General features: G+C 43.2%; 1 protein-coding gene across 1 annotated transcript in view; it reads right to left on the bottom strand.

Moving 5' to 3' along the window:
• The window catches only part of HADH (hydroxyacyl-CoA dehydrogenase), a 46,037-nt gene that overhangs the window by 11,978 nt on the left and 17,708 nt on the right, over positions 1-16,351 (bottom strand). The window contains exons 2-4 of the mRNA XM_045392727.3: positions 13,862-13,990; positions 8,570-8,727; positions 3,473-3,599 (exon numbers count right to left, since the gene is read on the bottom strand). Coding sequence (XP_045248662.2) covers positions 3,473-3,599; positions 8,570-8,727; positions 13,862-13,990 — 414 coding nt within the window. The remainder of the gene's footprint in view (positions 1-3,472; positions 3,600-8,569; positions 8,728-13,861; positions 13,991-16,351) is intronic.

Here is a 16,351-nt window from a genome sequence, read left to right as displayed (position 1 = left end):
GAGGCCGGGTGTGTTGGCTTATGCCTATAATCCCAGCACTTTGGGAGGCTGAAGCGGGCAGATCACGAAGTCAAGAGATCAAGACCATCCTGGCCAACATGATGAAACACCGTCTCTACTAAAAATACAAAAATTAGTAGGGCGTGGTGGCGGGCGTCTGTAGTCCCAGCTACTTGGGAGGCTGAGGCAGGAGAATAGCTTGAACCCGGGAGATGGAGGTTGCAGTGAGCCGAGATCATGCCACTGCACTCCAGCCTGGGTGACAGAGCAAGACACTGTCTCAAAAAAAAAAAAAAAAAAAAGACAACAGAGTACTGTAGAATGTACAAAATCAAGGCTTAAAATACAAGTGTGTGTGTGTACGTGTGTGTGTGTATGTGTGTGCATAGGACAGTTTTACAGGCTTTGTTGTTGAGACAAGCCTGGGTTCAGTTGCACCACTTACTGGCTGTGTGTCCCTGAGTATGTTTCTTGAAACTGAAATGACACTGAAATCTCTCTGTTCACCTCAAGGAGAATGAAGTTAGATTGGGAGTAAAGCACAAAGCCTAAGCACAAATGCTCAATAAATGCTGACTTCTGTTATTTAATTATTTGAAGTCTGGAAGTATATGATGGTTGCCCTTAAAGTCCTCTGCATGGGACCTGACCTTCTATTATAGATGATGAGGAGCCCCAGGAAAGTGAAGTAATTTGCCAAAGTGACAGGTCTCCTGGATTCCTACCTGAGTATTCCTCCCATGACTCCACCCTCTGCCACACAGATGCTCTAGAGGCCAGCGGCCCCTTGGCTTTAGAGCATATTCATCCTGCTGGGGAAGGCTTTTATTACAGCAAGCGGGGCCTGCTACCTGCTCCAGCAGCCCTCCTGACCTCTGTGAGGTGCAGGCAAGGACACAAGGGCTGTCCTACTGGCTTCTGTAGGAGACAGCATCAAGCACAATGCCTCACACAGTCAGCCCTCAGTAAGCATTTACAGAACTCATGTGTCGGGAATTATATTTTGGTAAATGGAAAGAACCAGATGAAGTTTATATATATATATATATATATATATATATGTAAAACGTAAAGGCCAGTAAAGAACTTCAATCAGAGTCAAAGAGTCTACTTTGACCCTTTGGGGCATGTCTTCACTGTGCAAGAGGGCCGTCTGACTTGGCGAACTAATGAGCTAGTGTCTGTGCAGGGATGAAAGGTGCTACATAAATGAAGAAGAGTTCTCACTCCTGTTTCATGTGATCACAGCCTGGGCTATGGTGTCATGTCGTGACACCAAGAGAAGTGAATGGATGGAAACAGAAAAAGACACAGTGAAGATGGAGATGAGGAGGACGAGAAAGACCAGAAGCTACCCTGTGGGTACCACAAATCAAACAGAATCCCACAGCTGTTTGAAAGGAGGTCTAAAAAGTCTGCATCAAAACCACAGACTGAGCTGGGACAAATGTTGCTGACTATGGAGTTTTCAAAATAAGTTTTTGGTTTACAGGAGTTAACAATAGTGAAGGTTTGTTGTTTTTTTTTAAACAGGAGAGACGCATGTTTAGTCACTCATTCATTCATTCAACAAACAGTAATTTGTACAGATATGCTGCTCATAGTTACAACAGAGTCTGAAAAAAAAATACATACATATACATTTAAATGAGCCCAGTCCTAAGTAAAGGAGCCACTCAGCTTATTATACAAGTCATTTTGGTGTACACCACCAGCAACACAAGGAAGAGTTAAAGTTAAACAATAAAAGCTGAATAGAGAAGAATACTTTTACAAAATACTTTCTAGAAAATAGCAGGATTTGCTAAACATCAGCTATTAACAGCCAACACACTACACTTCCAAAGACAAAAGCATACATTACCAGATAAATGCAGTTGAAAACATTATTAAAGTAAATCTACAGAATGTGTCTATCTCTAAAACACTTATATATACAATATAATAACTAAAGAAATTAGTCCCTAAGTACTGAAATGTTGGAAATGCATGCCACTTCTGTGCTCTTATCTGCATGAGGATAAACACTATTTCTTCTGTTCCCCAAACCCCTCCACTCATTCTTCAACTTCCTCAAAAAATCAGACTTGGAGGATAGGAGAAAATAGGAAGAAGCTGAGAAACAATGTTAGCAAGACAGAAAAGTCCTACTGCAAGATAGTCGAAGTTGTCACTTGAGAGAAAACTAAAAAAAGGGCCATTGTTATGATTTATTAAAAATGCTTATGCTTAGTGGCGGGGGAATGAGGAGGATAAAGGAAGGAAAAGGAGTTGGAAAAGGCAATAAGGAAGAAAACAGATGATACACAATCCCAGAGAGGCCACAGTCAGTCTCTGGAGGTTTACCTGGCCCTACATCACCCGCATGGCAGCATAAGCGTCCCCCACACTTCGCACGGCAATAACTCCTCAACCTCAGAACAAATAATAGTGGCTGCTTCTCAGACCCTGTAATTAGGGCCCTGTAAAAGGAAAGTTGCCCCACTTCAGGTGCAAACTGCCTACTGTGACTCCAACTCCAACATATTGGAGTCTCCAAGCATTCCAAATAGGATGCTGGGGAAACCCTCCCTGCCTCCTGCCTCCTGCCTCCACCTTCCAGGTTTGTGGTCAGGAGGCTCAAGGCTATCAGAAGCTGGTTTTATATTTTTACTTGTAGGGTTTTTTTATTTGATATAGGATCTTGCTATGTCGTCCAGGCTGGAGTGCAGTGGTGCAACCACAGCTCACTGCAGCCTCAACCTCCCAGCTCAATCAATCCTCCCACTTCAGCCTTCCAAGTACCTGAGACTACATGCGTGTACCAAAACACCTGGCTGATTTTTTATTTTTTGTAGAGATGGGGTCTTGCCATGTTGCGAGGCTGTTCTTGAATCCCTGGGTCTCAAGCAATCCACTTACTTCCACGTCCAAAATTCTGGGATTACAGGCATGAGCCACCGCACCCAGTGGGAGCTGGTTTTAATAGCTCTGATCACAACACACAGGAGACGTACCTCATCTGGGGACAACGCTAAGGCACCGTTACACGGAGTCAGAATTAACCCCAGGAACTGTGGACAAGCTAGTAGAACGGATCTAATGAGAACTGCATTTACAGCATGGGCAAGCTGACCTCGACGAGATAATATGACCATGTGTAGCTGCCCTCTCCGTGGTCCCATCAAGCCTGTGGTTTCTAGTGCTGCCTTCCCATTCTGATGCCTCTCAGCACTGACCATCAGCTCTGGCACAAATAAGTAAATGACATTCCACAAAGTTAACAGCCCTTCTGGACATCACTAAGCAAAACACAGGGCTGTGAAGAAACAAAGCATAGGGGCCTTCCTAGATATGAGCCTCAGGGACAACCTTCTACCCTCAGGTTAAAACCCATCCTAGACAACTGGTGGCAGGGCTGATGTAACACAGAAAAGCAGGACTGAGAGAGCTGGCAGAGCGGGCAGACACACACAAGCTGATACCCACTGACCTCCACAAGTTTCATCAGGGGCACTGGGTTGAAGAAATGGAGGCCAGCGAATCGGTCTTGTCTGGTGGTGGCATTGGCTATGCTTGTAATCTGCAAGGAGGAAGTGTTGCTGGCAAAGATTGTATGTCTGTGAAGAGAAAATATGGTGGCGTATCAGAGTGAATCTCATCTTTCGAAATAGCATGACTCTTGGGTGCAATGCGCAAGGTGACTAGTTACTGCCCCATCTGTTGTCCTGACCCATTGGAGGAATCAGGGAAAAGACACATCTTCATACAAGAGGCTGAAATCAAGTGATGCTTCAGTTTTTACATTTTGAAATTTGAAGGTAAATAAAATTGGAATTTCCTGTTCCAAAGGGATATTTAACTTTCACCAATCCTTCCTTGATTTTCCGGAACAAAATTTCCCCTACCTACTTGTATTAGTTAACTTCCAAGGTATGTGAGATAACAGGAGGTGGCTAATTAATCAAGCTATTTAACCAATTCCAGTCACAAATGAAACTCTCAGTGATCAAAGAATAATGAAAGAAAGAGACCTAAAAGACAAAAGTCTAAATGAACACATAAATCCTCAATCAGAAACATCTGATAATAAACATGAATTAAGATACTTTCCCTCAAGTGAAAAGCTTTATTTTTCCATTGGATGGAAATAAAAATTAAAACAAGGAACCAACATGGTTCAAAAAAATTTTAAGGTTACACAGGTAGATCAGGGGAAAAGAGGATATAGGCATATGCATATATAAAACATTAACTTCTTAATTTAAAAAAATCCATACTGACTTAAGCCAAATTTAGTTTTTTAAGGTCACAGTAAAGTGGGGTGCCAAAGGCATGAGAGGAAAAGCTTTAAAAAGGCCAACTTCCAGGCTTTCCTGCAGCGCCACCTTGTGGATAAAAACATACAAACCGGTCTGGTGCTGATGCCAACCAAGATGGCCTGTGACACGGCAGGAAAGGCAAGGATCCCTTACTGACCAGACTTGGGGATTCCTGCTTACCTAAAAGGCAATACTATAATCTGCTTAAGTCCGGTGGGAGGAGAGGAGGAAGAGAAGGGAGAAGAAACCAGTTATTTGGAAAGGAGGGAAGAGAGGTAAAAGGTGAGGCCAGTGTGGGTAGGCAGTGGAGAGACTTCTCTTTCCAGGTAGGAGCACATCTGCCTTCTCCAACAGCTTCCAAAGTAGGCCATTTAAAGGCCAGGCTTTCCTTTTTTTAAAAAAAAAATGACCTTTTTTAAGGTCTTAATATTTCAGTTTTCAAAGTTTCTCGCTTTGGTCATTGGGGAAAAAAATAAAAACTATTCCCCATTACAGAAGGTAATGAAATAAAGATCCTCTTCCAATAACAATGTGTGTGGCCAACACAAGCACTCTTCAACCACACAACCTGCACCACAAGCACCTGGAACCACAACAGCAGAGCAGAGACAGCCTGGGCCCAAGGCTGAGCCAGCTGTGGCTCCATACTCCCCTTAAGAAAAGAAAGGGTTATTTTAAAGATTAGTATTACAATCGTAATACTCCTTTTCATAGAACGTTTGAAGGGCCATTCACCTGCAAAAATGGGAAACTCGGGCACATCTGGTAAAACAAAGTGACATCAGAGCCCGGTTCCAGGTCTCACCAGTCCAAGGCACTCCGGCGCATTTTATCAGAAGGAGGAAATGATCAGCAGACCTCTGTTTCTGCCTCTCCCAAGAGGGTCAGGCTGACTCTGTTCCTAAAGGTCTCAAACTGTCTTCTCTCAAGACATTGTGTTTACATATTAAACACAGGACTGTCTTTTCGTCTACAAAAAAAGTGTACTCTGGGCTGGACACGGTGGCTCACACTTGTAATTCCAGCACTTTGGGAGGCTGAGGCAGGTGGATCACTTTAAGTCAGGAGTTCAAGATGAGCCTGGCCAACATGGCAAAACCCCATCTCTACTAAAAATACAAAAATTAGCTGGGCATGGTAGTGCATGCCTGTAATCCCAGCTACTAGGGAGACTGAGGCAGGAGAATCGCTTGAACCCGGGGGCAGAGGTTTCAGTGAGCTGAGATCACGTCACTCCACTCCAGCCTGGGTGACAGAGCGAGATTCAGTTTCAAAATAATAATAATAATAAAAAATAAAGTATCTTATATTTTCCTGGACACACCTGTCTTGAACCATCTTTTGTTTTTCCCATTCTGACACTCAGGTACCAAAAAAACTACTTTTCTCTTAAATGTTCTAAAAGAAAATCGACAACACAAGCACAATGATGATTAGCAATGCCCCCAGACCCTAGCATCAAGAAGACAGGAGGGGTGGTGGGGACGGCAAAGGATCCAACAGTCTGTACTTTGTCTAAACGGTAAAGTCAGGACTTCGCTCAGGCTGCCTGTGGGCCTGGTCATACTTTTCATTAGTGTGTCTTAGGCTGCTGCTAGAGAAGTCATGTTCCTCTCCAGAATGCAACTGTTTCATCAGGGCTTCCAACGAGAAATGTATCACTTGACTGTATTTTCTTCTCCCATTATAGGATGGAACTGTAAAACTTGCCAATAAAGTACCTCTCAATAAAGCTGTTTAAAAAACGTAGCAAGCATTCAGTAATGGTGGTGATCTAAAACAAAAACAAACAGTGCCAAGAAATCTGGAGAAGGTCAGAAGCAAAGCCACATCTTCAGTGTGACTATGGGTCATGTCTTCCTTTCACATGTCATATCTGTTTTGCATCACTTCAGGTGAAAGAGCCTAGTGTAGTGCCTGATACACACAGGCACTCAGGAAATGTGAGCTAAATTAAAGGAATTTCCTAAACAACTCTATACAACAGGTACCAGTGCTGCTGCTCCTATTTTACCCATGAGGGAAGCTAGTGTTGGAGAGTTAGAGTCAGAAAGGTCTAGGAAATTATTTACCCCAAACCCTTCGAGTCACATTACAGATGATGAAACTGAGGACCTTTCCAAGGTCGGAGGTGGTGGGGGGTCGGCACCAGGCCCATGACTTTCCCCAATGATCCTTCTGTAGCAGACACAGACAACGGAGGGCAGTCAGGCCTTTCACTGTCACCAAGAATGACCAATCTTTTCAATAAAGATCAAACTGCTTGACAAAACTCCCTTTTTTGGGATGGGTGTTTATTATTCTAAAGGGCTCCCTGTTGGCCTGGGAGCCAGCCCTGGTACCACAAGTTCTTCTGTTTTTGTCAGATGTCTCTGCAGCCTCTAGATGCCAGTGTGAAACGCACAAGGACACTGACTGGCAGTGATGTACAGATGACAGAAAGGCAAGTCTCTTTGTCAGGGGCAGGGCCTCTCTGGCCACAAGGCCACCCATCTCTGAAGGTTGACAATCTGGCAAGCTGGTAGGCAAGTGTCTCTCTTTAGCCACTGCCCACTGGAAGTGCCCTGAGAATTGTTTTTGTCATATAATCTTATTCTGCCATTCAATTCCAACCAAGAAGCATGAAGTATAGTCAAGCAAATCACTAGAAGAGCACTGATCAGTGGGTCAAGTGCCACACACTCGAAGGCTCTGGATCCCGAGGTACATTCTGCCAGGAAGAATTCCACCCAGGAAGCCAGGCAGCTAAGAAGTCAATGCTCCTTTAACGCTCCCAAGAGTACTTCGATGGAACCCAGATAAAGCTCAAAACAGGAAAGTCCTCTCTGCCTACAGGCAATCCCTTCAATTACACCATTCTGTTTGCTCCATCCAAAAAAGGAGGAAACACAGAACTGCTCTGAGAGTCCTTGGCAGACAGTTAAGGACACGTAGGGTACTCCTACGCCCGAGAATAGAGTACAGGAGTACCTTACATGTCCTTAACTGTCTGCTGTCAGATGTCTCTGCAGCCTCTAGATGCCAGTGTGAAATGAACCAAGGAACATAAGAGCAGTTTCGTGTTTTGAGGACCTAAGCCTCCTCCATTCTCTAGCATAGGAGTACTCAAGACCCACACACTTCAAGAAACATATAGGCCTGTCCCTGGATGGACCCCTCTAGGTTACCATGGGTAATTCTACCCTCATGTAGGACAAGGATCAGATCAGGGCAGCCCAAGCCTCGGAAGCAAACTGGGAGCGGGAGGATGAAGAACAAAGGAAACCATACTGGCTCTTCTTGAAATAGCTGAGGGGTAGGAGAGAGGGAGGTGGATGAACTTGGTTAGAGGATCCCTTCCTGGGAGAAGACAATAAACAACGAGGAAAGTTCAAGGCCCAGGGAGGGACCCCTCAACCCCTGTCAAGAATGTCCAGGGGTCATAAACAGATATTTTTCAAAAAAAGACACACAAGTGGTCAATAAACATATGAAAAAATGCTCAGTATCACTAATCAACAGAGAAATGGAAATTAAAACCACAATGAGTTTAGCACCTGATACCAGTTAGAATGGCTTTTATTAAAAAGTCAAAAACAACAGATGTTGGTGAGGATCTGGAGAAAAGGGAACCCATGCATGCTGCTAAGGCAATGTAAATTAGTACAACCTTTAAGGAAAACAGTATGGAGATTTCTCAAAAACTAAACATAGAACTACCATGCGATCCAGCAGCCCCACTATTGGGTATATATGCAAAGGAAAATAACTTATTCTATCAAAAAGATCCCTACACTCATATGTTTACTGCAGCACTATTCACAACAGCAAAGACATGAAATCAACCTAAGTGTCCATCAATGGCTGATTAAAGAAAATGGGGCATATATACACCATGGAATACTACTCAGCTATAAAAAAGAATAAAATCATGTTTTTTGAAGCAACATGAACAGGAATGAAGGCCATTATCTTAAGTGAAACAACTCAGTCAAATACCATATGTTCTCACATATAAGTGATAGCTACGTAACAGGTACCCATGGACATACAGAGGGAAATAACAGACACTGGAGACTCCAAAACGTAGAAGGGTGGTGAGGGCTGAAAAATTACCTATTTGGGTACAGTATTCACTATGTGGGTGATGAGTATACTAAAAGCCCAGACTTCACCATTACATAACATATGCATGGAACAAAACTGTACTTGTACCCACAAATCTATAAAAACAAAAAATAAAAATGAAAAACAAAGTAAAAAAAAAAAATTGTCCAGAGGTTACATACTCAGCAGCAAACTTGTCCAGCCTTTTGAAGAGCTCGTTTTTCACCTTCAGATTCTCCACGATGGCTTCCACCACCAAGTCTGTGCTGTGGACAACAGAGGCTGCATCCGTGCTGGTCGCTATGCTGCTCAAGGTCTTCTCCACAAATTCACCGCCAGCCTAATGTAGTGGGAGGAAGAAGAGAACATTCACCGGGCTCACTGGAAATCAAGTTCTTAGCTCTGGTCCCGTTAGTAAACTGGGTGTTCAGAACACCTGTACTGGCCCACCCTATCTGTTCTCAAAGTGTCCACGAAGCCTGTAATTTATCCTTCCACAGCTCCGCACCATCCACTAGTCTTGAGGTGGTGCTGGCTATCCATCTCTAATAAAAGCAGAGACTAGCTCCTATTAGAGCAAGGGCAAGAGCCAGGGTAACAAAGCCGACTTAGCATTTATCAAATAATTATTGCCAGTCGTGTGCCTGAAACCGTTGTTTCCGAAACAAGCTAGACACAGCCTCCGCTGCCAAAGAGCTCGCAGTTTTCATTGTTTCCTCATTTTCCTCCTGTGACTCCAGGTTTCCACAGACCTCAATAAGGACAGAATCGGAGATGGTGCCTCTATAAGCCGCCATTTTATTTCATGGTGTAATTTGTCCCCAGGGCATCAAAATAGTCATAATCAGCAAAGGCATCCAAAATCATCATGGAATAAGCAGCTAGATCTCAGTTGTTCTACAGAAATACTTTACTAGCCGCATTAAAAAAAGGGAAAAGAGGCCGGGCGCAGGCAGATCACAAGGTCAGCTAATTTTTTTGTATTTTTAGTAGCGACGGGGTTTCACCATGTTAGCCAGGTTGGTCTCCATCCGCCCGCCTCGGCCTCCCAAAGTGCTGGCATTACAGGCATCAGCCTCCGCGCCCGGCCTCTTTTCCCTTTTTTTAAGGTGGCTAGTAGAATATTTCTGTAGAACAGCTGAGATCTACCTGCCTAGCTACTCGGGAGGCTGAGGCAAGAGAATGGCGTGAACCCGGGAGGCGGAGCTTGCAGTGAGCTGAGATTGCGCCACTGCACTCCAGCCTGGGCGACAGAGCGAGACTTCGTCTCAAAAAAAAAAAAAAAAAAAAAAAAAAAAACAGGGAAAAGACATTCACAGGTAAAATTAATGTTATTTAACCCAATATATCTAAGATGCCATCATTTCAACAGGTAATCAATATTTAAAAACATTGAGATGTTTTATGTATTTTTTTCCCCTATTACAGCTTTAAAATCTAGTGTATATTTTACACTGAGAGCACATCTCCATCTAGACTAGCCACATTTCAAGCACTCAGTAGCCACTTGTGAGTAGCTATTATACTGGTGGTCAGTATAGAGCTAGATAAACATAGTATGTCAACTAGGCAAAGTGAAACTGACACCTCCCTCCTCAGTGGTGTCCCTGGCAGAGGAGAGAAATCTCAGGAGTATAGACTTCTGAGGAGTAGCTAGCCAGAGCTGAGCAACTTGAGTACAGGGGCTATCCTTTTATCTTTAGGGTGTCGCTCAAAAACTCAGCCCAAGGAGATAATTAGCTGAAAGTTTGTAAACAAGGGGAAAATGCAGGCTATCTGGGTCAAGCTCACTCTGTCCTAGACTCCAATCCTCAGGCCAAGGCTCTTATAATCTCATCTGTCTGGACCCTCCTCATAACACATCCCCTGTGTGGGGTCCCACTACGATTAAGAATATCAGGGACAGGTGGGCCAGGCGCGGTGGCTCACTCCTGTAATCCTAGCACCTTGGGAGGCCGCGGCGGGCGGATCACGAGGTCAGGAGATCCAGACCATCCTGGATAACATGGTGAAACCCCGTCTCCACTAAAAATACAAAAAATTAACCAGGTGTGGTAGCAGGCACCTGTAGTCCCAGTTACTCGAAAGGGTGAGGCAGGAGAATGGCGTGAACCTGGGAGGCAGAGCTTGCAGTGAGCCGAGATTGTGCAACTGCACTCCAGCCTGGGCTACAGAGTGAGGCTCCGTCTCAAAAAAAACGAATATAAGGGACAGGTGAAGAAGATCTTAATGTAAAAAGTAAAGTAGAGGTTCTTCTTCAAAAAGACTGTCCTTCCCGTCTAAGAATAAATAGTAACTTTTCTTAGAAGCGAAATTTAGTCTAAGACCTGTGCTAACATTCTTAAATATCTGCTAGCTGTAATAAAGAAATCAATGTACTTTATGTTCTTAGCTCCCACAATTTAGCCTAAACATTTGCCCTGGCATGCTTATACTGGTCCAAGTGGGCATTAGGTCACAGCCTCTTCCTCTTCCTTATTTAGAGGTGTTTTTACCTTTCTCAGCATTTCACAAGTTACTTCCTCCTTGCTTTGTTCTTCTCTGCCTTTGCCTCTTTTTAAAAGTTCTAAGTTGCTAGCCAATCAAGACAAATACATTTGAATGTGAAGTTCTGTTCCAGCCAACAGAAACCTGACACAGCAGTAAAGTGGACGTGTCATGTGATAAATGACCCTGTCTCCTTTGTTCGGTGTACTCTTGTGGCAAAACTGCTGGCAAGTGTACCCTTTCTGCAAAAAGTAAAAGTGGCCTTGCTGAGGAAATTAAATTTATGTTCAAGTGCTATTTCTTTACAGCACCAAAGAACAAGCATTTCTAACATTAATCTGCCTGGGATATTTATTCTTTGAATTTCATCCAAGAGAAGGTAAAATTATCTCCACCGTCACCTCTCTGGCTTTTAAAGGCCACTAGACTTTGGGAAAAAAAAATGCATATCAAAACCACAATGATTGCAGGACTCGGTGGCTTATGCTTGTAATCCTAGCACTTTGAGAGGCCAAGGTGGGAGGATCACTTGAGGCCAGGAGTTTGAGAGCAGCCTGGGCAACACAGTACAACCCCATCTCTAAAAAAAAAAATTTTTTTTAATTAGCTGGGTGTGGTGGCTCACATCTATAGTCCTAGCTACTTGGGAGGAGATCCAGACCATTCTGGATAACATGGTGAAACCCCGTCTCCACTAAAAATACAAAAAATTAGCCGGGCGTGGTAGCGGGCACCTGTAGTCCCAGTTACTCAAAAGGGTGAGGCAGGAGAATGGCGTGAACCTGGGAGGCAGAGCTTGCAGTGAGCCGAGATTGTGCAACTGCACTCCAGCCTGGGCTACAGAGTGAGGCTCCGTCTCAAAAAAAAAGAATATAAGGGACAGGTGAGAGAATGGCTTGAGCCTAGGAATTCAAGGCTACAGTGAACTATGATCACACTACTGCTCTCCAGCCTAGGCAGCAGAGCAAGACATTTCCAAAAAAAAAAAAAAAAAAAAAAAAAAAACACAATGAGATACTACTTCACACCTAAGATAACTACAGTAAGAAACAAAACAAACATGGAAAATAGCAAGTGTTGGCCAGGATGCGGGGAAACTGGAACCTTCGTACACTGCTGGTGGGAATGGGAATGTAAAATAGTACAGTCACTACAAAAAACAATTTGGTGGTTCCTCAGAGAGCTAAATATAGGATTACCATACAACCCAGCAATTCTATTTATAGGTATATAACCCAAAGAATTGAAAACAGAGACTCCAAACCAATAGTATACCAATGTTCACTGCAGCATTATACAAAATAGCCAAAAGGTAAAAACAACCCAATTCCATTAACAGATAAATGGGTGATATGGTTTGGTTCTGTGTCCCCACCCAGATCTCACCCTGAATTGTAATAATCCCCACATGTCATGGGACAGGCTCCATGGGGGGGTGATTTATAAAGGACAGTTCCCCTGCACATGCTCTCTCTCTTGCCTGCTGCCATGTAAGACATGATTTTGTTCTTCCTTCACCTTCCACCATGATTGTGAGGCCTTCCCAGTCATGTGGAACTATCAGTCAATTAAACCTCTTCCCTTTATAAATTATCCAGTCTCAGACATGTCTTTATTAGCAATGTCAGAACAGACTAATACAATGGGTTAAAAAAAAAGTGGTATAAATCCAATGGAATATTAAATTGGAATATGATAATAATCCAGTGGAATATTAAGCCGTAAACAGGAATGAAGTTGGCTGGTGCGTGCTGGCTCACACCTGTAATCCCAGCACTTTGGGAGGCCCAGGTGGGTGGATCACAAGGTCAAGAGATTGAAACCATCCTGGCCAACATGGTGAAACCTCGTCTCTACTAAAAATACAAAAATTAGCTGGGCATGGTGGTGCATGCCTGTAATCCTAGCTACTCGGGAGGCTGAAGCAGGAGAATTGCTTGAACCCAGGAGTTGGAGGCTACAGTGAGCCGAGATTGTACCACTGCACTCCAGCCTGGCGACAGAGTGAGACTCTGCCTCAGAAAAAAAAAAAAAAAAGAATGAAGTTGTGACACATGTTACAACATGGATGAACCTTGAAAACTTTATGCTAAGTGAAATAAGCCAGACACAGGACAAATATTGTATGATTCCACTTACATGAAGTATGAATGTGCAGGCGTAATTAATGCTACTGAATTGTATAGTTTAAAATGGCAAATTTTATGTTATATATATTCTACCATAATAAAAAATTTTTTTAAAAGCATCTAGATATACCACCTTAGATAACTGAAGTGAGAAACAACAAATGCCCTATGCGTACTTTTCTCTGTCTGCATACAGTGAGAAATTCTATCCAAGCCCCAAGGAAATCAATCTTAAGCAACTTCAACAAGATGACAAAGGTAAATTAAAATTTGTTTGGGTGATTTGTGCTGTATTTCTAATTAAATGCAAACTCCTACGTGAAAGTGCACCGAAAAAGCAGCATGGCCCTCAGTCACTGACTCCTTCTCATCCCACCATGCTGTTTTTTCCCAACCTCTACGGAGTTCCTCAAATTCTTCTATCTCTTCTGCTCCTGGAAAGCAGAATTATTCATTCTTAGTTTCTATAAATACCATATTTATTATATCATTCTCTTCTTAACTTGTAGTATAAAAATTATCTTCCCGTTTCTTCTTCCATCCTTTTAGCAAAACAAGTGTTCTTCAATTCCAAATTCTCAGTGTTCTTCTAGAATGAGTTCACTACCTGTACAAGCTTTCTTCTCAACCTTAAATCCCACCCAACAAAATGGTTATTTACTTCTCCTGTTTTGTAATCAGTACCCCCTGAATGTTTAATAATTACGTTATTATATTGGTTTAAAGTTATGGAAAAATGAGTTTTACACGAACAAACTGAAAAAAAAGAAAAAGAAAGCAAGCCAGAAATCCCCCATTGCCTGCAAATGTAAAGCAGTCAGAGGACTTGTCTTAAAGACATCAATAATAAGAAATTACCTTAGGGTTTTCTGCAAACTTCTTCTTTGCCACTTTCCTAAGGCTTTCCTCAATTCCCTTTTTGGATTTTGCCAGAATGTCCTCTGTCTGGTCTACCAACACTACTGTGTGACCAGTTGCTGCAGCAACCTAGAGCAACAAAAGAACAGTTTCTTTTTAAAAGAAATAAAACATAACACACACATACACACACACACACACACACACACACACACACACACACACACACCCCACCCCACCCCAAAAAGCAGTGGCATTTCATATTCCACATGAATTCTACTATCATTCCATTCAAACTACTGAGTGAACATATAAGAAGTCAACATTAACTAAACGCACACTTCTTGCGAGGCACTGTTCTAAACCCTTTATATTGAATACAACAAATTCTCAAAACAACTGTCAAAGGTTAAGAAGCGTCCCTATGGTTACTCAATGGGTAGACAGCAGAGCCAGAATCTGAATCAAAGTCCTGAAGGCCACGCTCTAGATACTTCTCTGTACTGATTCTAACACTGCAACTGTTCCATTCAGGGGCTACTAGCTACATGTGGCTATTTAAATTAATTGGAATTAAGTAAAATTAAATATTCAGTTCCTCAGTGGCACTAGCCATATTTCAAAGTGCTCAGCAGCCTGTTCCCAGAGCACCCACTCCCCAGCCACCATCCTTTTCTCCTTGGAGCTGGAGCCCCTTGTGCAGCTTGGCCTCTTGGCCCTTCTCTTCTGCAGCCCTTAAATCAGCAATAGGTAAGACTTCAAACTCTAATAATGGTGGCAAAAAGACTCCTGTCCCCAAGGGCTATTTGGTGACAAGACTCCCATGAAAATGAAGTCTTTGGGATCAGCTAATTTAGGATGGGCAATTCCCTGCCTTCACCATGCCACCCTGGCTGAGGGAGGAATCCTAGGGTACAGGGTATGTTTAGTGAAACTGCCCAAGCTCACACACAGCCAGCTAAGCGCAGTCACAGTGAGTGACAAATCAATCCCTATTTCATCACTGTCTGGCAATAGCTTCAGCAAGGATCATGGAATAGGTATTGTGGCTAAAAGCAAACCATTGGGTCACCCTGATCACCTTACAGGCATGTGTATGTCAATCAGTTCAGGATAGAAGCAAGAGGACAGGCGTGACCTAATACAATCATAAATGATGCAAGAGGACAGTAGAACTGAGATGCCCCTCAGGATCCGAGAAGCCCCCTGCAAAACCATTGCTTTGGAACCTCGATGATACCAACAGTGTGCAGGAGAGGGGCAAGTTATCTGGAATGAACCTGCCCAGAGAAGAACAAGGAGATGACAGAAATAGTCCCAAACCATGGTTGTGATATAAGATTTTTGAAGCCAGGCAACCAAAACTCAAAAGCAGAAAACCAAAGAGCAAAAGAAACAGAAACAAAAGAGCCAAACCTAAAGGCAAAGACGTTCAAATCCCAAGGCAAGATTTCCAAAGAACAGTTTGGTAAGACAGGTTTTAAATGCAAGGTTATTTCAACTGCACTCATGGCTCCCTGAGAATGCAGCACACGGTGGGCTCATGTCTGAGCCTGTGGACCCATAGGCTGCATCAGCACCGTCTGGGAACCAAGGCATGAAAACGCTCCCAGGACCGAAAAGTCTGACAACCAGGACTGGGCAACCGGAACAACGGGGGATGAGTTATCTTGATACAAGGACAGAGGCAAGCAGGAAACCAGTCCATCAGCAGAAACATTCCACAGGCTGCAGGCAGGCAGCAAAGTAAAACAACGTCCCCAAAGCAAAACCCTCATCAATCCAAACCAAGGTTTTTCTCTAAGTGGCAATGGACCAAGGCCCATCTAGTCAATGATTCAAATCATCTGATGCAAATTTGAACCTCCAATTCAATAAATTCAATGTAAAAAAGCAAGAGCAAATTTTGTGCAGAAAAGACTTAACATGGCAGGCCTGAAACTGCTATCCTTAGAAAAAGGCCTGTTAGCAAGGTTGGCCCTTGGTTGCCATCTGGAACTTAGATCTTTCAGGAGGGTTCTCAGCATTCCCTGATAAGTATGCCTTGCTGTGCCTAGACTGTGTGTGCAAACAATGCAGTTTATGATGCATACCTGCTTTCCTTCTGAGTATGGAATTTTCAAACTTGCCAGGTAGGGGTGTTACATGACCAATCCCAACAAAAAACCTGGACACTCTAATGAGCTCTCCTGTGTTAACAGAAAAAAACAAACTCTGTAAAATATTTTAAAGAGATTTATTCTGAGCCAGTGAGTGACGATGGTCCAGAGAACAGTCTCAAGACGTCCTGAGAGAGAGTGCCGGAGGTGGGCTGGTGGGCAGTCAGGGTTGGTTTGGTTTGGTTTTGTCCATTTTAGGGAGACAGGAATTGTAGGTCATCAGAAATCAATGCATAGAAAGTAAACATTGGTTCAGCCTAAACAGGTGGGATATCTTTAAGCTGGAGCTTACAAGTCATAGGTGGATTCAAAGATTTTCAGATTAGCAATT

The sequence above is a fragment of the Macaca fascicularis genome, chromosome 5, assembly GCF_037993035.2.
Source record: "Macaca fascicularis isolate 582-1 chromosome 5, T2T-MFA8v1.1".
Lineage (NCBI taxonomy): Eukaryota > Metazoa > Chordata > Mammalia > Primates > Cercopithecidae > Macaca > Macaca fascicularis.
The sequence above is the reverse complement of the archived record's forward strand: the minus strand, read 5'-3'. Positions and strand labels throughout refer to the sequence as shown.